This window comes from Staurois parvus, unplaced genomic scaffold, assembly GCF_062004578.1.
Source record: "Staurois parvus isolate SC_StPar_1 unplaced genomic scaffold, SC_StPar_1.0 ptg000883l, whole genome shotgun sequence".
NCBI classification, from domain to species: Eukaryota; Metazoa; Chordata; class Amphibia; order Anura; family Ranidae; genus Staurois; species Staurois parvus.
The window spans coordinates 282,820-308,296 of NW_028318679.1; the positions used below are offsets into that span (position 1 = coordinate 282,820).

The 25,477-nt window shown below is 42.7% G+C and overlaps 1 protein-coding gene across 2 annotated transcripts in view; it reads right to left on the reverse strand.

Annotated features, from left to right (window-relative positions):
* NPM1 (nucleophosmin 1) overlaps positions 1-25,477 on the reverse strand; it is a 52,382-nt gene that overhangs the window by 7,677 nt on the left and 19,228 nt on the right. For both annotated transcript variants that reach the window (XM_089656048.1, XM_089656047.1), the window contains exons 4-6: positions 18,047-18,140; positions 14,749-14,929; positions 7,806-7,875 (exon numbers count right to left, since the gene is read on the reverse strand). In XM_089656048.1, the coding sequence (XP_089512174.1) occupies positions 7,806-7,875; positions 14,749-14,929; positions 18,047-18,140 (345 nt within the window). The remainder of the gene's footprint in view (positions 1-7,805; positions 7,876-14,748; positions 14,930-18,046; positions 18,141-25,477) is intronic.

The window sequence follows — 25,477 nt, forward strand, 5'->3', positions numbered from 1 at the left end:
TGACGATGATGGAGCTTTTCAAGCACAAAGCGTGCACTAACAGATGAGTTACGTACATTTTTCTTGCACAAATTATTCCTTGTGAAGCGATTAAAACTACATACATGTGGGACTTTACTGCTCATTCATTAATTATACCAGACTGTTTATGGACTTTTCACAATTGATTCGCTTGTTTATAAAAAGGTATATGGTTGAGTTTTTATTTTTTTTACAATAAACGATTAAAAAGCACCCTGTGCAAATTTAACCACAGTTCACACACAAGGTATTGCTGCGAAAATCTGAGTGAACAATAATTCTAGATCCTGAGAGCACATATACAGTTGTGTTCAAAATAATAGTGTCTTGAAAAAAGTAAATAAAGCTCAAAATCTTTCTAATAGCTTTTATTTCCATACACACAAATGCATTGGGAACACTAAACATTCTAGTCCAAATCAAAACAAGAAAACTATATCAAATTTGTGTTCCTCTAATATTCAATTTTTTTCAATATATTTAGACTGTTCAAAAAAATAGTGTTTGTATTCTTTACAAACTCAAACATTCACTAAATAAACTGAAAAATGTTTGAAGATTTTGCTTTCCTTTGAATCACTTAATATTTAGTTGTATAAGCACTGTTTCTGAGAACTGCTGTACATCTGTGTTGCATGGAGTCAACCAACTTCTGGCACTTGTGAACAGATTCCAGCCCAGGATGATTGGACTACATTCCACAGTTCTCCATTTCTTGGTTTTGCCTCAAACTGCATTTTTGATGTCACCCCACAAGTTTACTATTGGATTAAGATCCGGGGATTGGGCTGGCCACTCCATAATGTCAATCTTGTTGCATGTTTACTGGTGTGTTTGGGGTCGTTGTCTTGTTGGAACACCCATTTCAAGGGCATTTCCTCTTCAGCATAAGGCAACATGACCTCAAGTATTCTGATGTATTCAAACTGATCCATGATCCCTGGTATGCGATAAATAGGCCCAACACCGTAGTATGAGAAACATCCCCATATCATGATGCTTGCGCAACCATGCTTCACAGTGTACTGTGGCTTGAATTCAGTGTTTGAGGGTTGTCTGACAAACTGTCTCCGGCCACTAGACCCAAAAAGAACAATCTTACTTTCATCAGTCCACAAAATGTTGCGCCATTTCTCTTTAGGCCAGTCAATGTGCTCTTTGGCAAATTGTAACCTCTTCAGCACATCTTTAGCAGTGGGACTTTGCGGGGGCTTCTTGCAGATAGCTTGGCTTCACATAGGCATCTAATTGTCCTTGCCATTTTGGCTATTATAGAATAGCCATTCGAATTGTAGTTTGCTTTCTTCCATGTCTTTCAGGTTTTGGTTGCCATTTTAAAGCATTTGCAATCATTTTAGCTGAGCAGCCTATCATTTTCTGCACTTCTTTATATGTTTTCCCTTCTCCAATCAACTTTTTAATCAAGGTACACTGTTCTTCTGAACAATGTCTGGAACGACCCATTTTCCTCAGAATTTCAGAGAAATGCACTAACCAGCATGTACAAAATTTTCTGCCTTCCTTAAATAAAGGCAATAATTGCCACCTGTTTTTCAAATAAAAAATGACCTCACTAATAGAACTCCACACTGCTATTATTTTGAACATGCCCCTTTCAATTAGTGATTCAATTACACAGAATCAGCAGCATGCATGTCATGATTGTTGGATTTCTATTACTCTACTACACCTGCTAGTAAATTATTTGCCATGTAGAAATATCATTTCTACCAAAAACAGTGATTGCTCAGGTTAGTGATGTCAGATTGCTATTTTGAACACAACTGTACCTCTCAACTGGTAGCCTGTAACAGCTTTTAAAGTGTCGCCTATGGAAAAATGTTCAGTTTGAGCTATAAACTGGTTTCCTTAACCACTTGTGCATACCTGTGAAATGGTGACAAACTTTTAGGCTGGGTTCACACTGATGCGGTGCAGAATTTGCAGCGTTTTCTGCGAATTCCACACCGCATCAGAATCGCACCCAGTTCACGCAAACTGTTGCGGGTGTGTATGTAAAGTTAACAAAAACACCCCAAAAATCAGTCTACAAAACGAGATGTGATGTACAGAATCTGATCACATAGGTGTGAATACCCATGCGATCGATTCTATTGCAGAACAAAGAGGGTCCTGCACCTTTTTAGAGCGGGTGCAATTTGAGCCATACAAAAAATGTATGGCTTGAATCGCACACAAATTGCATGCGATTTGCCCAGGAATGTGGTGCGGTTTTTGTGTGAATCACATGCGATATACCACACCGCATATATGTGATATGAACCCAGCTGCAAGTTTAATCCAGCCATAAAATTGGTTTTGGATAGCACATAACGTTGGTTGAATATTTACTACCGTCTGGGGCTCAGTTAAAGAGACCTCCCCTCTCACTGTCATGACAAGCTTTTCAAACAGGATGGAAGGTCAAATCTACAACAGCATCATTATTTTAGTAGAGTAAGGTGACACTAAGAACTTATCTGCATTTCCATCTGTCCCTATTGTAGATTCTCATTTCCTGTGAAACTTGGGGGTTTTCTTACCCTTGTGAACATTTTGCTGATGCAAAAACCTACTGGCCAAAAGCTTGCATCTGCTGAACATTGGATGGTCACCTGGACAAACTGAGAAAATAACCTATCTGTAAGGCTGCCACCTGGTGTTTTGTTCAGAGGTTTGGTGCCAAAAAGCTTAGGAAATACCTACAAATCTGGTGGCGTATGCCCGCAAGAGGCTTTACTTAAGAATGCAAGATCTTGCAAGTTACTAACAGTCTTTGAAGTAGGATGTTCCTTGCAAGGTAATGAGAGAACAGGATTTTTTGTTTCTGATGAAAGTGCTTTATATACATTAAATGACTGACTGCATCCACATAATTAAGAGAATTCCTTTGGGTGTTTAGGAGGATGGCAGAACAATGAACACGGACAACACCAAAACAACTTTTGGAAGGATGGTCTTGGGTATAAGACAACAACTTTACATTTGTGAAGTATGAGAAAATACTAGGAAGGGGTCACTAGTTCAGAATTCAGGCATGTAAAGCCAGGAGGCCTTTGGGGGAGGGGAAGAAAAAAAAAAAAAAAAAAAAAAAAGAAGAAGATTGGTTAAGACCTCCACCTGCTCTTTAAATAGGTGCCGAGACCCATGTTCTCTTCAAGACCTGCTTGCATGAAAGCCAGAATGCAAGGCACAGTCTCTGGCATTGAACTGCTTTCACACCAGGAAAAATAAAACTGGCCATACATGGATTGAAATTCAACCGGTACAGCAGGAAGGATTCCCCTATTCCCCTAGGATGTGTGGATGGGGGAGTCAGTTTTTTTCATTGAATCAGATTTTTTTTTTTTATAACCACTGACAGATGTATTAACAGCTTAAGGTTTCCTGGTGATAATTGATCTTTTTGAAGTGGCTTCTTTCAAGGTAGTAAAACTCAGAAACCCCACTATCCTTTGGTTTCAACAGCCATGCCATTAAAGCCAGAGACAGAGACTGAAGCGGCATGGAATAGCAGACCTTGAGATAGCAGATCTGGACTGTTAGGAAGGGGCTGTCCAAAGTCATGTCTGTGTACCATATTCTTCTGGGTCAATGTGAGCCAACTGGATTACCCCTTTCCTCTTCTGCTCTACAATGTGGAGCTCAATAGGCAGAACCTGCAATGGAGTAAAGGCATTTTCGAAAGGAGCGGCAAAGTGCATGTTTTCTGTACAGGTTACCACACAGTCGCAGGTGTGAATGCGGCCTAAAGGGTAACGGAAACGTGACGCACATTGTCATGAATTTTTAAAATTCATAGCAAACCTTGCTGTTTCTTGTGGGTTGCCATACGTTCAGAAATGTGCAGATGCGAACAAATGGTAATGCAATCACAATGTGCATATTCCAAATGAATGTTAAAGCGTGCGCTCTCTATGCAGGTTCCTGCATGTTCAGGAACACAGATGAGAACGCAGCTTCAAGGGAATGGGCTGCCCTATACACAATGCATGTTTTCACATAAAAATGCAAAACATGAGTGGGAACATGCATGAATGTGATGCGCAAGGGAGGACGTTTTTAGGCTAGAATGACCAGAAGTAGCAGCAAAGTTGCTGCAATTAAGCCAAATGTATGACTTGCTGGAGATTTTACAAGAAAGTCTAAGGGAGCCATGCAGCACAAAAATCACCTTAAAGTAGTTCAGGTAGTATTTTTTTGTCAATTGCACCAAGATAGCACCTATTAAAATCTGTGTTTTCACTTGACCTGTGATTTTACATGTCACCAGAATGTTATAAGTCACTGGAGAGAAAAAAAAAAAAAAAAAGTGTGAACCAGGGCTCAGGGATGGCAGACTCTGCAGGGGGCAGAATTCCCAGCTTTCAGTTTCAGGCATCTCAGAGTTGAATGCCAAGCCCACCTAAAAAAAAAAAAAAAAAAAAAAAAAAAAAAAAAAGATTTTAAATTTGAGAGCAGTTTAGGGGGAGAACCCTCATACGCTGTCAGAGGAAGGGGGCTCTGGGGGTGGGAAGCAGGCAATTAGGAATGTTACACCCTAAATGTGTAGAGTTCCCAAATTTAAACCTAGCCTTTAAAGGAGTTCACTTAAATTTTTTTATTTTTTTATTTATTTATTTTTTAAGTGCATTTTTTATTAGCAGCATGTAAATCATTGCACCCATGTTCAGCAGATCCAGTTCAATGCATGACTCCATCAGACTGTCAGTGTAAGCTGTCTGCTTCTACCTTGTACAGGCAGCCAACCAATTACCTATAACAGTCACCGGTGCTCTTGTAATTGAAAACTACATGCCGTCAGCCGCAAAGGCTGACCTTATCCTTCACCACTGCATGCAGCACTAAAACAGGTACTGGGGTGTGAGCTGGAGGCACCCAGTAAAGAGTGACCGTTTTAGCCTTATCTAGAAGATCATAACGTGTTGCACTGCTAGGTAATGTGCATCATAATACATGCTCACAAGACCAGCTGCTTGAAGTGAAACTTTAGTTAAATTAAAAGCAGGAATTTTAATGCAGATAGGACATACTTGGTCTCTTCTGCATTAAAATTACTTAACTCTCCATCTGCCCCTGTACAGTGAGCCACGCAATGTGGAATCTGACTGAACTCCTGTGCATGCACCGGGTGAAGTCATTGCCTGCCCAGCCAGCAGTTGAGACCTGAAAGCCGGTTGCCCGAAAAGGTCAGTGGCTGTATAGTTCCACTTTAACCTCTTGCCGACCGCGCATAGCCGAATGACGGCTTCATCGCGGCCGGCCAGTTCTGAGTGGACGTCCTATGACGTCCTCCCAGAACGCGCTCTCCTGCGCGCCCCCACCGGCGATCTCCGTGATCGCTGTGTCCTACGGACACAGCTGATCACGTGATGTGGTGAAAGGCCGATCCCACCGGCCTTTTACCACGTGATCAGCGGTGTCCAATGACACGCTGATCACAGGGAAATGCAAGTGCCGGTTCTCGGCTGCACTTTCCTCACGCTGTCAGATCGTGAGGAAAGTACTGCCGAGAACCGGCAGTTGTCAGAGCGGGGATCGGCACCGATCATCAGTGCCCTGATGATCGGTGCCCAGCAGTGCGTTCACTAGCGCCGCCCACCTGTGCCGCCCACCCGTGCCGCCTCATCAACGCAAATCAGTGAAGGAGAAAAAATACCTGTTTGAAAAATTTTATAAAAGAAACAAATAAACTTTTTTTTTCAAATTTTTTGCACTTTTTTTAATTTATAGCGCAAAAAGTAAAGCGCCCAGTGGCGATTAAATACCACCAAAAGAAAGCTCTATTTGTGAGAAAAAAAAATGATCAAAATTTCATATGGGTACAATGTTGCATGACTGCGCAATTGTCAATCAAAGTGCGGCAGCGCTGAAAGCTGAAAATTGGCCTGGTAAGGAAGGGGGTATAAGTGCCTGGTAGGCAAGTGGTTAAGTAGCAAGAGTAGAATCAGGCAGCTAAAGGGTACCAAGTAACTATGCAGGCTGCAGGAACAACCCAGAGTTTTACGCATCTTACAACCAGGTGCAGAATGACAGAGCTTCCTCGGTGCTGAATGGCAGAAAAAAGTAGCCAAGACACCCCACATAGCGCATGGTGTTAGCATGCAATCTTTCAGCCTTAACTCCTTTCACAGTTAGGCACTGTTGACCACTGTTAAAATTCTTGCTTTCTGTCAGTCTAACAAGGTAGCTTCCATTCTTGGCCCACACTGTCTACTCCGTCTTCAGACTGGGTCAATACAGACATGCCATGGCTCTGGACCTGGAAAGCATGCTGTGGCTAATCTTACCAGTTCCAGGGTCTGGACAGCACCAGCATTTGAAATAAAAAAAAAAAAAAAAAAAAAAAAAAGTACGGTATCCACACTGCTCAGTGATAGCGCAAATGATTAAATGAAAAAAGCAAAACTGACTGCAGCCAGCACTGACATGCGTTCTGACACCAACAGTAATATTCTGGAAAGAGCAGCACAATATAATCAAAATTCATAACAGACATGCATTAATGTGCAAATCAAACTTCAGTGCAATATGATCTGTTTAACGTGAAATACGACTTCATGTGAAAACAAAAAGGACGCGTTTACATTGTGGCATTTCTGGGTAGAAGGATTTGATAAACGTTAAGTGCATATATAAACGTGAAAATATATGTACAAAAGTCCAATTCAGTTTGTTATACTACAAAAGGTCCTCAGTGTCCCAAAAACAGTCTTCAGTGATGGCTCAAGATAAATCATGTACATCCAGTGTAATTCACCACTGATTACACTTTCTGCTCACCAACCACATATATACAAGCAACTTGCTCTTAACTGTGCCGCAATAGCAGCTCTCCAGATGTGCTCAGGAACCATCAGCGCCAGGGATCTCCACACTCCCAAAAGCCCACAATTTGTTTGCCAGTGTCCAATCTTCCTGTAGGCAGCAGTATATCCTAATGCAGGCCATACATGGGTCGAATTACGAAGTCTAGAAAATTGGAACACGTGTGTTTGCAATAAGATGGTGCTTCCATTGATTTCGAAATTCAACCAAGCTGTTAATTTCACTTCATATTGCTACAGAAAAGAATTACCAAGAATTTTCTTTTCTTTCCAGGTCACAGCTCATGCACATTTCTTTTTCAATTACATTTCTCACACGATTCTTCCATCATTGATTATAAATTCGTTCGTTTTCAAAAAATACCCAATAATCGCTCAAAAATCAGCTATTGATGTGGCCCACTAATGGTGCGGAATTTGAATGAAAATTCTAGAAAAGATTTTTGAAAGAAAATTCTTTCAGAATTTGACCCATGTATTGCCGACTTAACAGAAAATGTGCTGCAGTAAAGAGTTTCATTATCTACAGGTGAGAAAAATTCTGTCTTTGTAGAAGATAGGTTCTTCAGTCATTAACCCACAAACCACCAAGCAAACCCAGGTCAGTCACAATCTTCTGGGCTACATGCAGTTAGTTTTTTTAGAGACACTTTGCCCATTCATCTGTAGATAATGTGAAGCCTGTCTGCACCCCTCCAATCCCTTTTGCTCCTGCCTTTGTAATGTGAGAGCACTAGAGAATGGCCCAAGGACTCAAGTACTGCCAACACAGGTGTTCACACCCAAAAGCACTAGGTATTTTGTGCAGGCCAATGTAAAGAGGGTAGCAGGGTGGGGTGGGGGTTAAATACTGAAAAGGTGATCAGTGGTTTGGGAGATTTGGCAAACTGAATGGACAAAGTCAAAAATGTTACACTTTCCACATTGCACCGGACTGCCAAGTGTTTAAATGGATACCTTTTTCACAGGCGTTAATTCTTCCTCTTCATCATCGTCATCATCCTCCTCATCATCATCATCTTCATCCCTTCAAACAATACAGGCAACATTTTTGAATGATCAAAGTGAAGGAAAAAACAAACAAAAAAAATGTATCCCCTGCATTACAATATCCAGCACCGATTTATTAACCTGCAAGCAAGTGAGCTCAGTTCAGGACTTTGAAGCTGACATAAAGAACACTCCTAGATCGGTACGTGTATTGCCATGTGGTTTCTAGCACCAATATTATACAAACTAAAGCCCGTCTGCATTCAAAATATTTTGGATAGTGGGGAACTTTATTCACCCACTTTTTTGTAGATTTCATTTCCTGCCACTCTTGGATAGGTGACAGCTACAGAACATTAATTCACCCATTACTGTTTCTATAGATTTTAATCCCTTCTTGTTTGTTTTATGTAGGGCGAGAGAATATCAAATAATCATATGACGTCCTCCCAGAATGAGAAAACCTCATTGCGCCCGTCATTTCCTTATAGGCGGTTAACAAACTGAACATCATAAAGCACAATGGCTAAATGGTTAGCACTTCCGCCTGGCAGTACTAGGGTCGTTGGTTCAAAGCCCAGCGACGGCACCACCTGCCTGGAGTTTGTATGTTCTCCCTGTGCCTGCATGGGTTTCCTCCGGGTACTCTCGTTTCCTCCCACACTCCAAAGACATGCTGTTAGGTTAATTGGCTTATGTCTAAATTGGCCCTAATATGTGCATGCATGAATGCAAGTTAGGGACCTTAGATTGTATGCCCCTTGAGGGTTAGGGACTGATGTGAATGTACAATATAAATGTGTAAAGCGCTGCGTAAATTGACGGCACTATACAAGTACCTGAAATAAAAAAAATTATAAAATTGCTGAAAGTATTAAGGCGGATTCCTTCTTGATTTAAACGGTTGACTGAACTATGTTGTGTACATTGAAGGGTCAAGGAACCTGCAAGACTGAATGTTTGAGTTTACCTACCAGCAGCAAAAAAAAAAAAAAAGAAGAAATTTTATTTAGGACTGCATAGACTATAGTACTTTGTTGAACTGTATAACCTAAAACAAAAGGAGATGCCGTAATGCCCTGATTCTTCAATGTGTGACTGCAACAACCACATGGACTCAGTCAATGTAATCCAACCAGATGTACTTGTAAGTTTCTGGTCTTTTGCCAAGCCTACCCACATGTGTCGCCGCCAGACAATTCGCATGGAAACCCATCAGTTTCTGAATTCAACACATCTTTGGGCCTAACCCTCAACATGGGCATTACAAACATGGGCATTACAAAAAAAAGAATGACCTGCTTTCATATTGGTCCACAGAACTGATTCATCATGTACCCATGTTCTCTACTGTTACATATATGCCCAGCATGGACCAGCAACGTACTGGTAAGTCATGGGACTGAGTGGTTATACCGGGATGATGCCTGCAGGCATTCTGGTATTTTTCAGCTGGCAGTTGGCTCTCATGGAAAAAACAACCCTAGCGTCTTATTAGCTGCTGGATCACATTTACTAGCAGCAGGAAGGGACTCCCCCATCCCCACCACCTGCCAAGGTTTTCTTGGGCTCTGTCCCACACGGGAACCCAAAAAATGCAGCCGGCAGTTCTGGTATCTGACAATAGAGCTAATCGGAGACTGGAATGCCTCCAAACATCTCTATGGTCTAAATTAAGACCGCAAGCTATGAGCATTTAATTATTCTCGTTTCGCCAGATATAAACCGCACCATTTTAAAATTGGGAAAGCATCTGATCACACCGATCTGTGTGTGATCAGATGCTTTAAGGGCAAGAGAGATCTAGAGTCTAAGACACCAGATTTTCCAGAAGAGTACCTGTCACTGCCTACTGCTATCACAGGGGATATTTTTACATTCCCTGATTTAAAAAAAAAAAAAAAAAAAAAAAAAAAAAACCCCCCACAGTAAAAATAAAAAATTCACCCCCATGCTCACGCACAAAGGCAAACTGCATCAGTAATCCCATGGCGGTATGTAAACAGATTGCATCAAGCATGTGAGGTATGACTGAACATCAGATCGAGGGCAGTAATTCTAGCACTAGACCTCCTGAGTAAATCTAAAGTGGTTACCTGTAAAAGACTTAAAGCATCTCCTAAAGATATTACAAATTTACGCAATTTGTTGCCATAGCACCAATGTGTGCAATTTTAAAGCATGTCATGTTTGGTATCCATTTACTCGGCGTAACATTTTATACTTTAATTGGGCAATATATTGTGTTTTTGTGCATTGAAATTCTTTAAAAAGGTGTATTTTTTCTATACAAGTGTACTGAAAAATTGCTGCGCAAATACTGTGAAAAAATGTCAACACCCACCATTTTATTTTCTTGGGCCTCTGCTTCAAAAATGTAAATATATATAAAAATGTTTGGGAGTTCAAAGTAATTTTCTAGCAAAAAAATGTTTTAGGTAAACTGTCAAAAAAGGCCATGTCTTCAAGTGGTTAGAAAAGTCTTTAACGACATAGTCGTGCGCTGGAGCGATTGAGGCATAAAACCAAATCTCAACAAGCATTCACCCTATATAAATCTGCTCTCTTAACATACAAGTCCTCCCTTCATGCTGCTAAACAAGCCTACTTTGTCACTCTTCTTAATACCTGGTCATCCAGTCCTAATCTCTTCTCTACTTTTAACTCTACTTTCTCCACCCCCACCCAGTACTTCACTCACTGCTCAAGAGATTGCAAATCATTTCAAAAACAAGATTGACAATTCGTAGGGGCATAGTCACTGCACAGGCATCCATCCCACTTAGCATACCTTATACTAAACCTCCCTTAACACTTTCCTCTTTTGACCTTGCCACTACCGAAGAGGTCACTAAGGTTCTCAGAAGCCTGTCTCACTACCTGTCCCTTGGATCCTGTACCCTTAACTACTACGGTCATCCTCTTCCATCCTATGCTCCCTCACATTTTCAATCTTTCCCTCTCTACTGGTGCCTTGCCCTCCCCTCTAAAGCATGCGCACATCACTCCCATACATAAAAAGCCCTCCCTGGACCCCACCAACCTGAACTTAAGACCCATCTCCCTGCTGCCATTTACCTCGAAACTCCTAGAACGCTTCGTCTACAATCACCTGAGCTCCCACCTCACCGACAACCTTCTTGACTCTTTACAGTCTGGCTTTCGCTCACTACACTTCACTGAAACTGCCCTACTAAAACTCACCAGTTATCTACTAACTGCTAAAACCAACGACCACTACTCCGTACTCTTACTACTTGACCTCTCTACGGCTTTTGATACGGTTGACCATCCCCTCTTCAAAAAACTCCACTCTTGGCCTCAGACTCTGCTCTCTCCTGCTATCTATCGCAGCGCTCCTTTGTTACCTATAACGCTGCCTCCTCTTCACTCCCTCTTTCTGTAGGGGTCCCTCAAGGTTCTGTCCTTGGACCCCTTCTCTTCATCTACACCTCCTCCCTTGGTCACTTGATAAACTCCCATGGCTTTAAGTACCATCTCTATGCTGATGACACAAAAATCTATCTTTCTACCCCTCCCCTCACATCACTAACCTACTAAGTGACATATCGGCATGGATATCACTCCACTTCCTCAAACTCAAGCTTCCAAAACTGAGCTCTTAGTATTCCCCCCAGCCTGTGCCCCCTCCCTTGACTTCTCCATCACAATCATTAGTCCCTCCCCTCATGCCAGGGTACTAGGTGTAATCCTGGACTCCCATCTGTCCTTTCAGCCCCAAAACCAATCACTGTCCACATCTTGCAGACTTCACCTCTGCAACATCTCCAAGATACGCCCGTTCCTAACCTCGGAAACTACTAAGCAACTTATCCACTCCCTTGTTATATCTTGCCTTGACTATTGTAACTCCCTCCTCATTGGCCTACCTCCTCGCAGGCTATCCCCTCTTCAGTCTATCATGAATGCTGCCAGAATCATCCACCTTACTAACTGTCTATCTGCCACCCCTTTCAGCCAATCCCTCCACTGGCTTCCCGTTGCCCAATGGATAAAACTCAACACTAACAACTTAGCCATTTATAACTCTGCCCCAAATTACATCACCGATCTGGTTTCTAAATATCACCCAAACCGTACTCTCCGCTCCTCACAAGACCTCCTACTCTCCCTAGTCTCCTCCTCCCATGCTAGTCTCCAGGACTTCTCCAGAGCTTCCCCCATCCTCTGGAACTCTCTACCCCAATTTATCAGACTATCGCCTACTCTGCTCACTTTTAGGCGATCTCTGAAAACCTCAGGGAAGCCTATCCTGCCCTCAGCTAATACTGGAATCTTCTACTCCTCCAACCAGTCCATCCCCCACAGTTACTACCTTTTGTACCACTAGTCCCTCCCTCCTAGATTGTAAGCTCTAAGGAGCAGGGCCCTCAAATCCCTCTTGTATTGAACGGTATTTCTGCTGTATTGTCTCCCGTTCTAGTGTAAAGCACTGAGCAAACTACGCTATATAAATCCTGTATATTATTTTTATTATTGTTTATTTCTTGCATAAGCTTCAAATTTTCACCCTGAAAGGCCAGGATAGTGAAAGCATGTTCACCCTGAAATGACAAGGTATTTGAAAAGAGGCATGGTGAGTATTTTGCAGATCTCATTTGTTGCCACAGGTGTTTGGAAAATGAACATAAGAAAATGTATTTTCTTTATGCTTTCAAAATCCTGTGACAAAATTGTCGTGAAAAATGCTCACCATGCCTCGTATCAAATTCCTTGGGGTGTCTACTTTCCAAAAAGGGGTCATTTGGAGGGGCGTTTGTACTAGCTTGGCATTTTAGGGCCTCAAATGGACAGGTAATAAGGAAGGGATATGAGGAAATATGCCCTTTGAAAGCCTGGAGGTGGTCAGTGGATTTTGAGGGCATGTACGTGGCTAGGCTGCCAAAAAGTCTCAAATGTGGTACCCCAAGTAGAATGTTCTTTGGGGTGTTATTCCACATTTATGTGTATAAAAAAAAAAAAATTGTCATTTACCACAAATTAGTGGAAGAAAAAAAAAAAAGTAATTTGGGGGGTTTGTACTGCCCTGGAATTTTAGCACCTCAAGAAAGGCAGTCAGAAATTAAGAGACATTTTAGGTGGTACAGGGATGAAAAATACTCCTAAATACGTTGAACCCCATCTAGCTCCAGCCATCTGTCCCCAACATCCAAAGTGGGAACTTACACAGTATCTCTCAGCTCTGAAAGGCAGGGGGCAGTGAGTCTGAAGTTACAATCAGCGAGGAGAGCTCTAAGAGCTTATTAGAGGGAAGGGATACACCCTCACAGCAACATAGCTGAAGCAATCACAGGCTGTGCCCTCCCCTGTCAAAATGGTTCTCATGCTTATAGCAGGGGAACATGAAGGGGACAGAAATTACACTTAGTGCTCTGGATTGAGACAAGTACACACTAGAGGGATACGCTTTGTTCATATTTTAGGTCCGAGGCAGGGGCAGACTGACAACTCATGGGGCCCCCGGGCAATAGGGAATCATGGGGCCCGTGTCCTTGCCCAAACTCAAAAAAGCCTATTAAAAAAAAGGTACCAGGGGCATCTCATGGGGCCCCCTACTGACCCCGGGCCCTCGGGCAGTGCCCGAGTTTCCAAATGGTCAGTCCGCCCCTGGTCCGAGGTTTACAACAACTTTAAGGCAAACTCTCCATTCCTCAATAGTAAAAAGGAGCTAAGTGTCCTTTCATTCATTCATGCTTTCCCAGCCCCCACGAAGTCAGAATACAAGGGTATGGGCAGATGAGGATGATTCCAGCATGTGTTGAAATCAAATTTCAAATTAAGTTTTAGTCTCCAGTCCATTTTAGTTGACTAAAAGCTAATGGGTTTAAACTAATGCATTTCTGTAGGATTTCCAAACTCATACTCCTGGAGTAAAGGTCACATGTTATAGTATTAAGGTTTGAAAATGCATGACAAATTTAGCCATTATGATATATAACCAGTTAAAATGTCAAGTCAAGTTTCAATTCAGTCTTTAAAAATATGCCATTTTAGTGTTGATGAAAATATTTTAGTTGTCTAAAATGTCACTAACGAAAGCAACACTACTTTGGCAAAATTAACACTGGCATTCAGTACTATATCCAAGCAATCCATTACCAGGTTTCATGCATAAGGCACATATCCATAGCAACTTGAAAGTTAATTTGCATAAGGGAAAAAAAAAATAAAATAAGACTTGCTTGAAGATTCCGTATCTTGGACAAAAAGGGATTCCTAGACTGGAAAGCCAATGAATCTTGCCTGACAGAAGACAGCAACAGCACCTTACAGTCAAAGCATGAAACTAGAACTAAAAAGTAGTTGTAAAAGCCCAAGCATTTTTTACCTTAAAGCATTCTATGCATTGAGGTGAAAAACTGCAGCAGCCCTCACAAAAAAGAAAAAAAAAAAAATTATTAAATATGCAGAAGGGGTCCCCAAATCCCTCCTCTGCACTTAAAAGCATTAAAAAATACCAAGATCTGCGTCTGAATGCTTTTATTTGAAAAATGGCACGGTTTACTTTTTACTTCTGAGTAAACCGGAAGTGATGTCAGGTCAGTTTCCAGTTTACTGTAACGGAGAGCCGTTCAAAGCCAATCACAGGGTGGCTGGGGGGGGGTTAATGCGTTGGGATTACAAAAAATGTACTGGGCGCATGCCGGTATAACCAAACGTCCAGCAGTACGTTGCTGGATGGAAAGTGGTTAAAAGGCATTTGATCCACTTTTGGCACACCATCTACACCTGCCCTGTCTTTGTACCAGTCTCACAACTTACCAGTTGCTCCACTGAGGATAAACCTAGATTTCCATTATCTTCTGTCTTATCCAAACAGTTTAATTCTGACTTGTAGCCAAACAGGAATACCTATGATAGGGAAGTGAAATGTGCTTAATCAACTCACTCTTCATCATCATCCTCCTCCTCGTCAAAATCCTCTTCATCTGCTATTTTTGCTTTTTTCTGTGGAACCTTTGATGTAGAAGCAGCTGCAGCCCTTTTTGCATTTTTTACTATGGCAGCATTTTCTTCTTCCTCCTCCTCCTCTTCATCCTCATCCGATGACTCCAATCCTTCTTCCAAGGCTGTCAGTGGAACAGGATTTGGATAATTGAACAAGGCAAGTTAATCTAACACTACAATAGTGTATTTTGCTTTTGAAGTATTACCAAACTGATTATCTGCCCTACTTTGTACAAGTAAGGCACACAAATACTCACATATGTAAACTGTACTTTAAAAAGGAGGTTTGTACCTTTATTTTGCCTTTCTTCTGGGTCACGCAATTGCTATTACCAAAGCAGCATTGTCCAGGTCAGGGGCAGTGCTAATTGCAGAGCATCAAGTCCTATGACATCACATTAGCTTTTGCACTACCTCCTGATGTATACCATTCAAAGGAGAGGACACAGTCAGTCGAACATTTCATCCACTTTGGGAACAAAGCATGTGCCTGACTAACAGTTCACTCTGCTCTGCAAGGTTTGAAAAAGGATGCAAAATAGCTACACGGTACGAAACTGTGGTTTAGCTCCACCAGTGAAAACCGTTCCCTCCTGACCTAGTAAGTAAGCCATGTATTGTAATTAACACCTTGCTTCACTAAATGGGGAGCATCCACACTGTCGTGGCAACACTGCAGAGGCTATGAGCATGAGCCTGCAGATCACCAGGAAGAAGGAAGCCCCAGGAACTGCAGGATCACCAATTCCCAATATAGGACGTAATAAAAACAAAGGGTGCAGAGATATAAAAGTTGTAATTAGGAAGATTTAAAATTTTCTTGGGGCTTGGAATCATTACTATATACAATTAAGCCCACTTGGTACTTTTAACCCATTTTCACTGGGCAAGAGGTGTGATTTCTCAAAATTGCCTCTGGGTTCCCAACATACATTCAGAAGAGTGGCAAATGTTTTAACATTTTTTAAACAAGTTCCCCAAGCTTGAGTTTGTTTTAGACAATGTAAATCTAGTCATAAGGAGATTGTTTAGGCTTGATAAATTAAAAGTTTTAGGTACTCCCACCAAGGTTTATAGGACCAATGCCCCTTACTGTGTGAAAAGTAGCTCAAGTACCAGTTTGATTGGGCAAAGAAAAAAAAACTGCTTTTAATGTACACTTACCTAGGTGGATGCAGCATTAATCCGATGCTGTATCTGGCCCCCTGCCCCCCCATCGCGCCCCCCCCCCCCCTCGAAGAGCGAGAAATCAGTGATCACATGACCAAGTTCTCACAGCTGCTTTGATCAGAGAGCGGTCACCGCTGTCTGCTCTGCATGCATTCCATGGAGCACTGGGCTGTGGAGTGGGAGGGAGCGGCTTGCCAAGAGGCTGAGCCAGATTCCGATGCAGACTCTGGGGTGGATCCCAATCCCGATTTTTAAGTCAGATCTTTCCCCAGCCTGGACCGGGCTGAGCGACTTCAGCCTGCTGTCAGATGACAGGTCACAGGGGTGCAAAACTAACTGCACTCCTATGATCCACAGAAGTACTTTAAGTTAGAGGGGTCTGAGCGCGCAAATGTGAACAGGCAGCGTTTAAAAAGCATGTGATTTTGGTTGTAGCTTGGAATGTGAAGATCCAAAAAGCTCAAAATGTGTGAATCTGGGATTATCTGGGTATCTGCAAAGCAATTACTTATATCCCATAATGTGTGCTGCCACTTACACAGCAGAGCACCTCCATGGTTACTTAAGTCATCCACTTTACATGGGAGCTGCAACATTAAGGCATTGAGGTTTTCAACATTTAGTATGGGGTTTGCGTTTTGAAATATTTTGCAATACAGACAAAAAGTACCAGCAAACACATGCACACTTGGGAAGGTACTAAAGATTTTAGGTTCAGGACAATACGCCAAAGGATTTTATTCTATTCAAACCTGCTCATAGTGCAAAAACCCAACAGATCACATCCTCTACAGCAGCCAGAATGACCAGTGCCTGGGACAAGAGATTGTTCAGAGCAAATGACAGTCCTTCAGAATATTGATTGTTTAAAAGGGGATAGAGTTTTGAACTCCATTTTGTACCACTCTAAAAGTAATTGAAAGGGAAAGTGGTAACAGACATCTCCCCAATTTTAGGGGATAGGATGTACCTTTAATGTTTACAGGGATTTGACTGAGGAAGTATTAGGAGAGTGCAAGTTGCAAGTGACTGATGTGAGATTGGCAATGCTGCTTTTTTTTAGCACAGGAAGGAAGAACTTGCCTGTAAACCATGTAGCATCAGCACAGATACTTCCTGTACCATTCACAGAACAAAATATCAAAATGGGCTGAGCACTGCTCTGCCATTCAATGGAAGCTGTATTTTTTATGAATACAAGGCTTCCACTAAGGAAGAGAGTTGGTAAAATGGCATCACAATCCCCAACCACAGCCAGAGAAAGCCATGTGTATTTAAAACGTGAATGAAACTTGTAGCATGGCTTTAAAGAATCACTGCTATATACAATCAACCATAAAACCATGGAACCAATCTCAGTTCTTATCCATTATCAGGTGGAAAGATCAGCCTTTTTCAGCCAGTGTGGCCGGGCACCCTGGGGTGCCTCCAGGTTTCTTCAGAGGTGCTTTGGCAAAATGCAAATTGTATACAAGCTAGCGGGTGGATAAAGCGTGCCTTTTCACTACACAAAGCCACAGTTTTTCATTGTGCAATATTACAAATGTCCCCTGTGTGACTGGCCCTTAATGCGGTAGTAAACTTTTTTGGAAGTTTCCCCCTGCAAAGAAATAGAATGTGCTAGTATGTATTGTATACTAGCACATTATGTGAAACTTTCCTGAAAACAAGCGCACTGTCACCGCTCACGGGACTTCCATCTTCACACATTCTATCCGGGTTCCCGTGCTTCAGCTGCTTGAATGGCTGAGCTGCCGATGTCACTCCTGCACAGGAGTTTCGGCCACGGCACACAGCTTTGAAGAAATCGCACATGTATGCCAATGTCACTGGCTGCAGCTCTGTAGAATCTCCTAAACTGTGCAAGTTAGAAGATATTTATATTTTTACCTACAGGTAAGCTTTATTATAAGCTTACCTGTAGGTAAAAATATAAACAAGAGTTTACTACCAAATTATCCCCAATCTGATCAACCAAGCTGTAGCACTTTCCAGTCTATAGCATGGTCAGGAAGAAGTTAGACAGTTTACATTAAGACTGGTGGAACAACCAATTTAGCATTACTTACCAATAAGATGCTGCCCACTCACATATACAGGACCAGAACCCGCCTTAAGTCTTAAAGTCACTGGAGGTGTAATTTCAAAGCCGCCAAGAGATACCTAGAACAAAAAGATTTACACAAATTATAACACACACGGAACAGAAACCTCACTCACCAACATTCACCTGATTAGGAGCATTGACCGCATTAGAGCTTTGGGAAACCTATTTAAGAGGCTGTGATCACCCACATAGAATATTGCTATACAAATCGGATCTACAAAAGGCTCATTCTAGCAGGTTTTGCCTAACAAGCCATGCAGTTGATGAGCACCCAAGTACGCAAACCTCACGCAGAGATCACTGGCTAAGGAATGCCGAAAGTCAATGCATAGTCTCCAAGACCGTACAGTCAAGAGCAGAGCTCTCATTCAGCATAGACACCAGGCCACCCATTCCAGAGTACGCACAGAACTCTAACCTGAGGACAATGTTAAGCACACAGTCCCTCAGACTTAAAGAAGGTTACTCTAACATTTCATATTCCCCACTTGTCTGTTGTACCGTGTACTTAAACCAGTTCTCTTTGTATTGCTTGTGTGAAATACCTGGTGATTTTGCCAGTCCTCTTGCTTCGCCATTAAAACTGACCACACTAAGAAAGGGAGCATATCCATCCCATTGTGGTCAGTTTCATGGCTGTGTTGGAAGAAAAGTCTACCCATCTTCAAAATGCTTGGAATTGTGCTGACATTGCCCCTGCATAGCCATTCACTGGGAAGATCAGTGTACTGCTGTTTGTCCACTTCACCTTTCTAATCCCCTTTCACAGCATAGAACAGATTTTTCTTTCCTTAATGTTTTGCCTTCCATTACAATTTTAAAGTGAATAAACGGTTTCCAGAAACCCAAAAATTGTAGCTATTGATAATTAACAGCCACATGGGGGGCGTGAGATATTAAAAAAGTGGCTATGCAAACAATGTTCCTCCCCGTTTGATTATTTTTGATAACTATATTAGGATAAGGACACTGATTAAAAAGTGTTCCTTCAATTTTTTTGAGCAGAGTATAGCATCAAGTCAATTAAACTCCTAGGATATTGATCTGGTCAGTTAAGTAGAAGAGGGGGTTGTTAATCGGTTTCAGCTGCTTTGGGGTTAATTAAATTAACGGGTGAACAAGATGGGCAACAATGAGACTATCCCCAAAACAGGAATGGTTTTACAGGTGAGGCCACTGACATTTTTTCCCCCACCCATCTTTTCTGACTGAGTCACTAGTTTTGCATTTAGCTAGGGTCAGTGTCACTACTGGTAGCATGAGAAGATACCTGGACCCTACAAAGGTTGCTCAGGCAGTCCAACTCCTCTAGGATGGCACATCAATGCATGCCATTGCCAGGTTTGCTGTGTTTCCTAGCATAGTCAAGAGCATGGAGGAGATTCCAGGAGGCAGGTACTCTGTACCGCCGTAGGTCCTTAACCCATCAGGACAGCAATCTACTCCTTTGTGAAAGAAACAGGATGAGCACTGCCAGAGCCCTACAAAATGACCTCCAGCAGGCCACTGGCCTCAATGTCTGACCAAACAGACTTCATGAGGGTGGCCAGAGGGCCAGACATTCCCTAGCGGGCCATGTGCTCACTGCCCAGCACCATAGAGCTCCCCATTGAGATTTGATGTGTTCTCAAAGTGTTCCTTTAATTGTTTTGAGCAGTGTATTTCTCTAGACAATAGGATTTATTTTATACATTTAATATTGTTTTGTGTAAACTGTAAAATGTAGCCCATACAGGAAGTACTGTATTTTATTGTACTCCATTTCATTTGACTTTTTTGCAATACGGCGCTGCATTAAATTAACTGACAATTGCACAGTCATGCAACGTACATAAATTGCAAATTAAAAAAATCCCAATACATTTAAATTGGTTAATGTGAAAGTTACAGCGTCTACATATGGCGACATTTTACACACACACTAGATTGTAAGTTCCAAGGAGCAGGGCCCTCCTTTTCCTCTTATATTGTTGCTGTATTCTCTCCTGCTATATTGTAAAGTGCTGAGCAAACTGTTGGCGCTATATAAATCCTGTATAACAATACACACACACCCTTTGTCTCCCGCTCCCTTAACCTACTAGCAATTACAGAAACCTGGCTTCAAGCAGCAGATTCTGCTTCTCCCGCAGCACTTTCCTATGGAGGTCTTCTCTGGACCCACTCACCCAGACCCAGTGGTCGGAAAGGTGGTGGGAGTTGGTTTGCTCCTATCCCCTCTGAGCACCTTTCAAGTCCTCCCTAACCCTCCCTCTCTATCCTTCTCTTCTTTCGAGACTCACTGCATTCGGCTGTTTTCTCCCATCTGAGGATTGCAGTGATCTATCGGCCTCCTGGACCGGTATCCAGCTTTAATGATTTCTCCGCCTGGCTACCCTACTTCCTCTCCTCTGAATTACCCACCATCATCCTTCGGAGATTTTACCATCCCTATTAATGTCAACAATCCAACTACATCAACTCAACTTCACTTCATCTTTTGCATTAGCACAATGTATACAGTCCTCCACTTACTGATGGGAATAGACCCCCTTTCCTCTCTCTGATCACAATCTCATCACCTTCAGTGTCCTCATCTTCAAACACCTGTCCCTCAAAGCAGCAATTACCCGCAGAAACCTTCACAACTTGAACCCTGCTCCTTTCCACTCTGCAACTGACCAACTCTGACAGAATCTCTCCCCTATCATGCTCTGGTCACTCCTGTCTCCAACAGTTTGCTTTCATCCACATTAGACTCACTTGCTCCTCTAACAAGCAGCATCAGGCCCCGACCGTTACAACCTTGGCAGACTGACACCAGAAATCTTAGACAGTTGTGCGTTTAAGGCGTAAAACCAAATCTCAACAAGCATTCACCCTATATAAATCTGCTCTCTTAACATAGAAGTCCTCCCTTCATGCTGCCAAACAAGCCTACTTTGTCACTCTTCTTAATACCTGGTCATCCAGTCCTCGTCATCTCTTCTCTATTTTTAAATCTACTTTCTCCTCCAACCAGTACCTCACTCACTGCTCACGAGATTGCAAATCATTTCAAAAACAAGATTGACACAATTCGTAGGGGCATCGCCACTGCACAGACATCCATCCCACTTAGCATACCTTATACTAAACCTCCCTCAACACTTCCCTCTTTTGACCTTGCTACTACCGAAGAGGTCACTAAGGTTTTCTCAGAAGCCCGTCTCACCACCTGCCCCCTGGATCCTGTCCCCTAACTACTACGGTCAACTTCTTCCATCCGATTCTCCCTCACTCACATCTTCAATCTTTCCCTTTCTACTGGTGCCTTCCCCTCCCGTCTAAAGCATGCACACAACACTCCCATACGTAAAAAGCCCTCCCTGGACCCCACCAACCTGGACAACTTAAGACCCATCTCCCTGCTGCCATTTACCTCTCAACTCCTAGAACGCTTAGTCTACAACCGCCTGAGCTCCTACCTCACTGACAACAACCTTCTTGACCCTCTAGTCTGGCTTTCGCTCGCTACACTTCACTGAAACTGCCCTAATAAAACTCACTAATGATCTACTAACAGCTAAAACCAATGGCCACTACTCCGTACTCTTACTTCTTGACCTCTCTGCGGCTTTTGATATGGTTGACCATCCCCTCAAAAAACTCCACTCTTGGCCTCAGATTCTGCTCTCTCCTGGTTCTCCTCCTACCTATCGCAGTGCTCCTTCAGCGTTACCTATAACGCTGCCTCCTCTTCACACCCTCTTTCCATAGGGGTCCCTCAAGGTTCTGTCCTTGGACCCCTTCTTTTCATCTACACCTCCTCCCTTGGTCACTTGATAAACTCCCATGGCTTTAAGTACCAGCTCTATGCTGATGACACACAAATCTATCTTTCTACCCCTCACCTCTTCAGTCTCCTCTCACATTACTATCCTATTAAGTGACATATCGGCATGGATGTCAATCTACTTCCTCAAACTCAATCTTTCCAAAACTGAGCTCTTAATATTCCCCCCAGCCCGTGCCCCCTCCCCTGACTTCCTCATCAAGATCAACCACACAATCATCAGTCCCTTCCCTCAAGCCAGGGTACTAGGTGTAATCCTAGACTCCCATCTGTCCTTTCAGTCCCAAATCCATTCACTGTCCAAATCTTGTAGACTTCACCTCCGTAATATCTCCAAGATACGCCAGTTCCTAACCTTGGAAATCAATAAGCAACTTATTCACTCCCTTGTTATATCTCGCCTTGACTATTGTAACTCGCTCCTCATTGGCCTACCTAATCGCAGGCTATCCCCTCTTCAGACTATCATGAATGCTGCTGACAGACTCATCCACCTTACTAACCGTTCTGTATCTGCCACCCCTCTCTGCCAATTCCTCCACTGGCTTCCTGTTGCCCAACGGATAAAATTCAAAACATTAACAATAATGTAAAGCCATTTATAACTCTGCCTTAAATTACATCACCAATCTTGTCTCTAAATATCACCCAAACCATACTCTCCACTCCTCGCAAGACCTACTCTCTAGCTCCCTTGTCTCCTCCCATGCTAGTCTCCAGAGCTTCCCCCTGTAGCAAGTGTGCACACAGAGATGGACACGGTTCAACCATTTTGCTCCAAACCCTCCATCTTGTAGATCCTTCTCCCCCTCTTGGATCATCTCCCCTCCCTCTGTTCATTTACAGTGACATGTGGCCAGAATGATGAAGTGTCACAGGCAGGTCTGAGCACAGCAGGAAGCTCCAAGCTATAAAACATCTGAGCTGGGTGCCAGGTTGTCCAAGAAACTGAGCAATCTGGCCCCTCGTAAAAAAGGATAACCCAAGCCTTCTCCTCAGTTCAAAGACATTCCAGGGCAGTCAAAGATACCACTTTTAAAATACATTTTCCCCCCTATGTCACATATCTTGGAATATGAGAGACTTGCATAAAAACCAGGTATATCTTCAGATTGCTCACGATCAAATAGTATTTTGTGTCACACTCCCTGGCTGGAATATATAGGAAAGCAGAAAATTACATCTCTTGAACCGTTCAAGTACGTATTTCATATCTAACCGTTCCTCAGATGCATCTGCATATTAATCTACCCATGAATGGAATGGTTCTTGTGCCTAGGAAGAGTTATGAGCCAAAATATGAGCTATGAGAGATTTTGTTTCTAGTTTGGGTCTCCGCCCAGACACCCCTCCCCAAATGAGGCATTGGTCCTGGGCTCCAGAGACACCCCCTGCTGGGGGACTACAAAATAGGCTGTCAGGCCTAAATGGAAGTTGATGAATTCTCCCTTTTAACATCGGAAGCAACTTGGAAGATGCCCTTTTGCTCTGAAACTTTAGCTGCTTAACCCAAGGCTGACTGGCAAGTACTTTAACCCTTTAACCTCCTGTTACCTCTTTGCTGTGCTATTGTTCTCTGTATATATAGATATAGGTTACATCTTTATGTAAATATTTTTATTGCACCCTTTTGACCTTTTAGTAATAAATCTTTCTGAAAGTGTTGAACTGTTTCTATAGCTCGTTAATGCAACTTACGAATTCCTGCCGCTGAACAGAGCTACTATGTGTTTAACCCTCTGTATAACCTGTCTGCGGTGACAGTGGTGTACAGACTATTATCTAACCATCATAGTGTTATTGCCAAGTTTCCTTTATTTCTCAATCCAAAATAGAGGTGGTGGCAGTGTGAAGGGTTAATTGCGTAATTAACCTGACCCAGTAATAATCACGCTCAGGCATTTTGATTTGTGGTCCAGTGAGCTGAGCAGGGCATTGTTACGCACGTGACATCACGGTTGTAGATTGGCTAGTCCTTCGGTCACGAGTTTGGCGAGGTGGTCAGGAGTCAGACGCCGCGAAAGTCACACCCCCATCCTCTGGAACGCTACCCCAATTTATCAGACTATTGCCTACTCTGCTCACTTTTAGGCGATCTCTGAAAAAAACTATCTATTCAGGGAAGCTTATCCTGCCCTCCGCTAATAATGGAATCTTCTACTCTTTCAATCAGTCCATCCCCACAGTTACTACCTTTTGTACCACTAGCCCCTTCCTCCTAGATTGTAAGCTAGATTGCAGGACCCTCCTATCCCTCTTGTATTGAATTGTATTGTTGCTGTATTGTCTCCCGTCATATTGTAAAGCACTGAGCAAACTGTTGGCGCTATATAAATCCTGTATAATTATATATACACATAAACAATTTTTTTTTACACTAGTAATGGTGGCGATCAGCGACTTAAAGCAGGACTTTCGACATATGGGGGGGGGGGGGGGGTCGGCTACTGAATGTCACTGACACCAACACTGATCAGTGCTAATAAAAAGCATTGACACTGTACTGACACTGGTCAGGAAGGGGTTAACATCTGGGGCAAAGGGTTAACTGTTTTACCAAGTGTGCTGTACAAAGCAATACAAAGAAGCCTGTTCCTGCTGACAGGAGAGAGATCTGTATTGTTTACATACAGACCTCTCCCCTATTAGCGCCGCTGATGATCACAGAGTCCCGGACAAGAATCGGCTGCCAGGACCCAGTGATTGACATCCCAGAGGAGCCAATGGCAGAGCAGTAGGGAGCCCCCTACCTGGAAATACAAAATCAATACACAATTTCGCACAGCACTGCCACCCTGTAGCAGTACTTCTGCTATAGTGTTGTCGAGAAGCGGTTAATTCATACTCGAATTTTTTCACTTTTCCTGTCATTAATCTAATTTTCTGTAACATGTATAGGAAATGTTTTTTAGTTCGGATCTAAAACAAAATGACAGCCGTTTGTATTTTCAACCACGGCAAAATGGTGCCTTAACTGGAGGAGATGCCATTTAGTTCCTGGGGCAGCTTCCTGCTGGTGGTTTGGGACCAGAAGTGGTGTAGGTCTGTTCTGTTTATGGGCTACACAAGTATGGCTGTTGTACACAGAGGCTCCCGATGATGCATGGTCACGCGAAACAGCGCTGAGCAGAGCGGACTTGCTAGCGGTCCTGCCACCAATCCTTGCTGGACTGGCAGCCTTCATGTAAAATATACCAAGCGGCATCTGAATGAGTTTATGTGAATGTTTTTTACGTGTATGTACATTTCAGATCATCAATACAGCACTATGAGCACCTTTTTGCATTTGGCGATTCCTTTGGATTTGAATGTTGATGCTGACAACCATGGGTGAAGTGCAGCCTTCATTTTTGAGAGATACCCTGCAGGATAATCCATAAGGCATATATTTGCTGTTCTATCCATTAGACAGCATTGGATGGCAGAAAGCCTGCAATATCTTTATATGGTGAAGGATAAACAGTGGGCATGGGGAGAACTGGAATAAGACACATTGAAGTGTACACTTCATTTAGCGCTGTTATTTTTTGTATATACAGTATGCTCTGACAGTTTGCTGTATATCTATGCACATTGCAA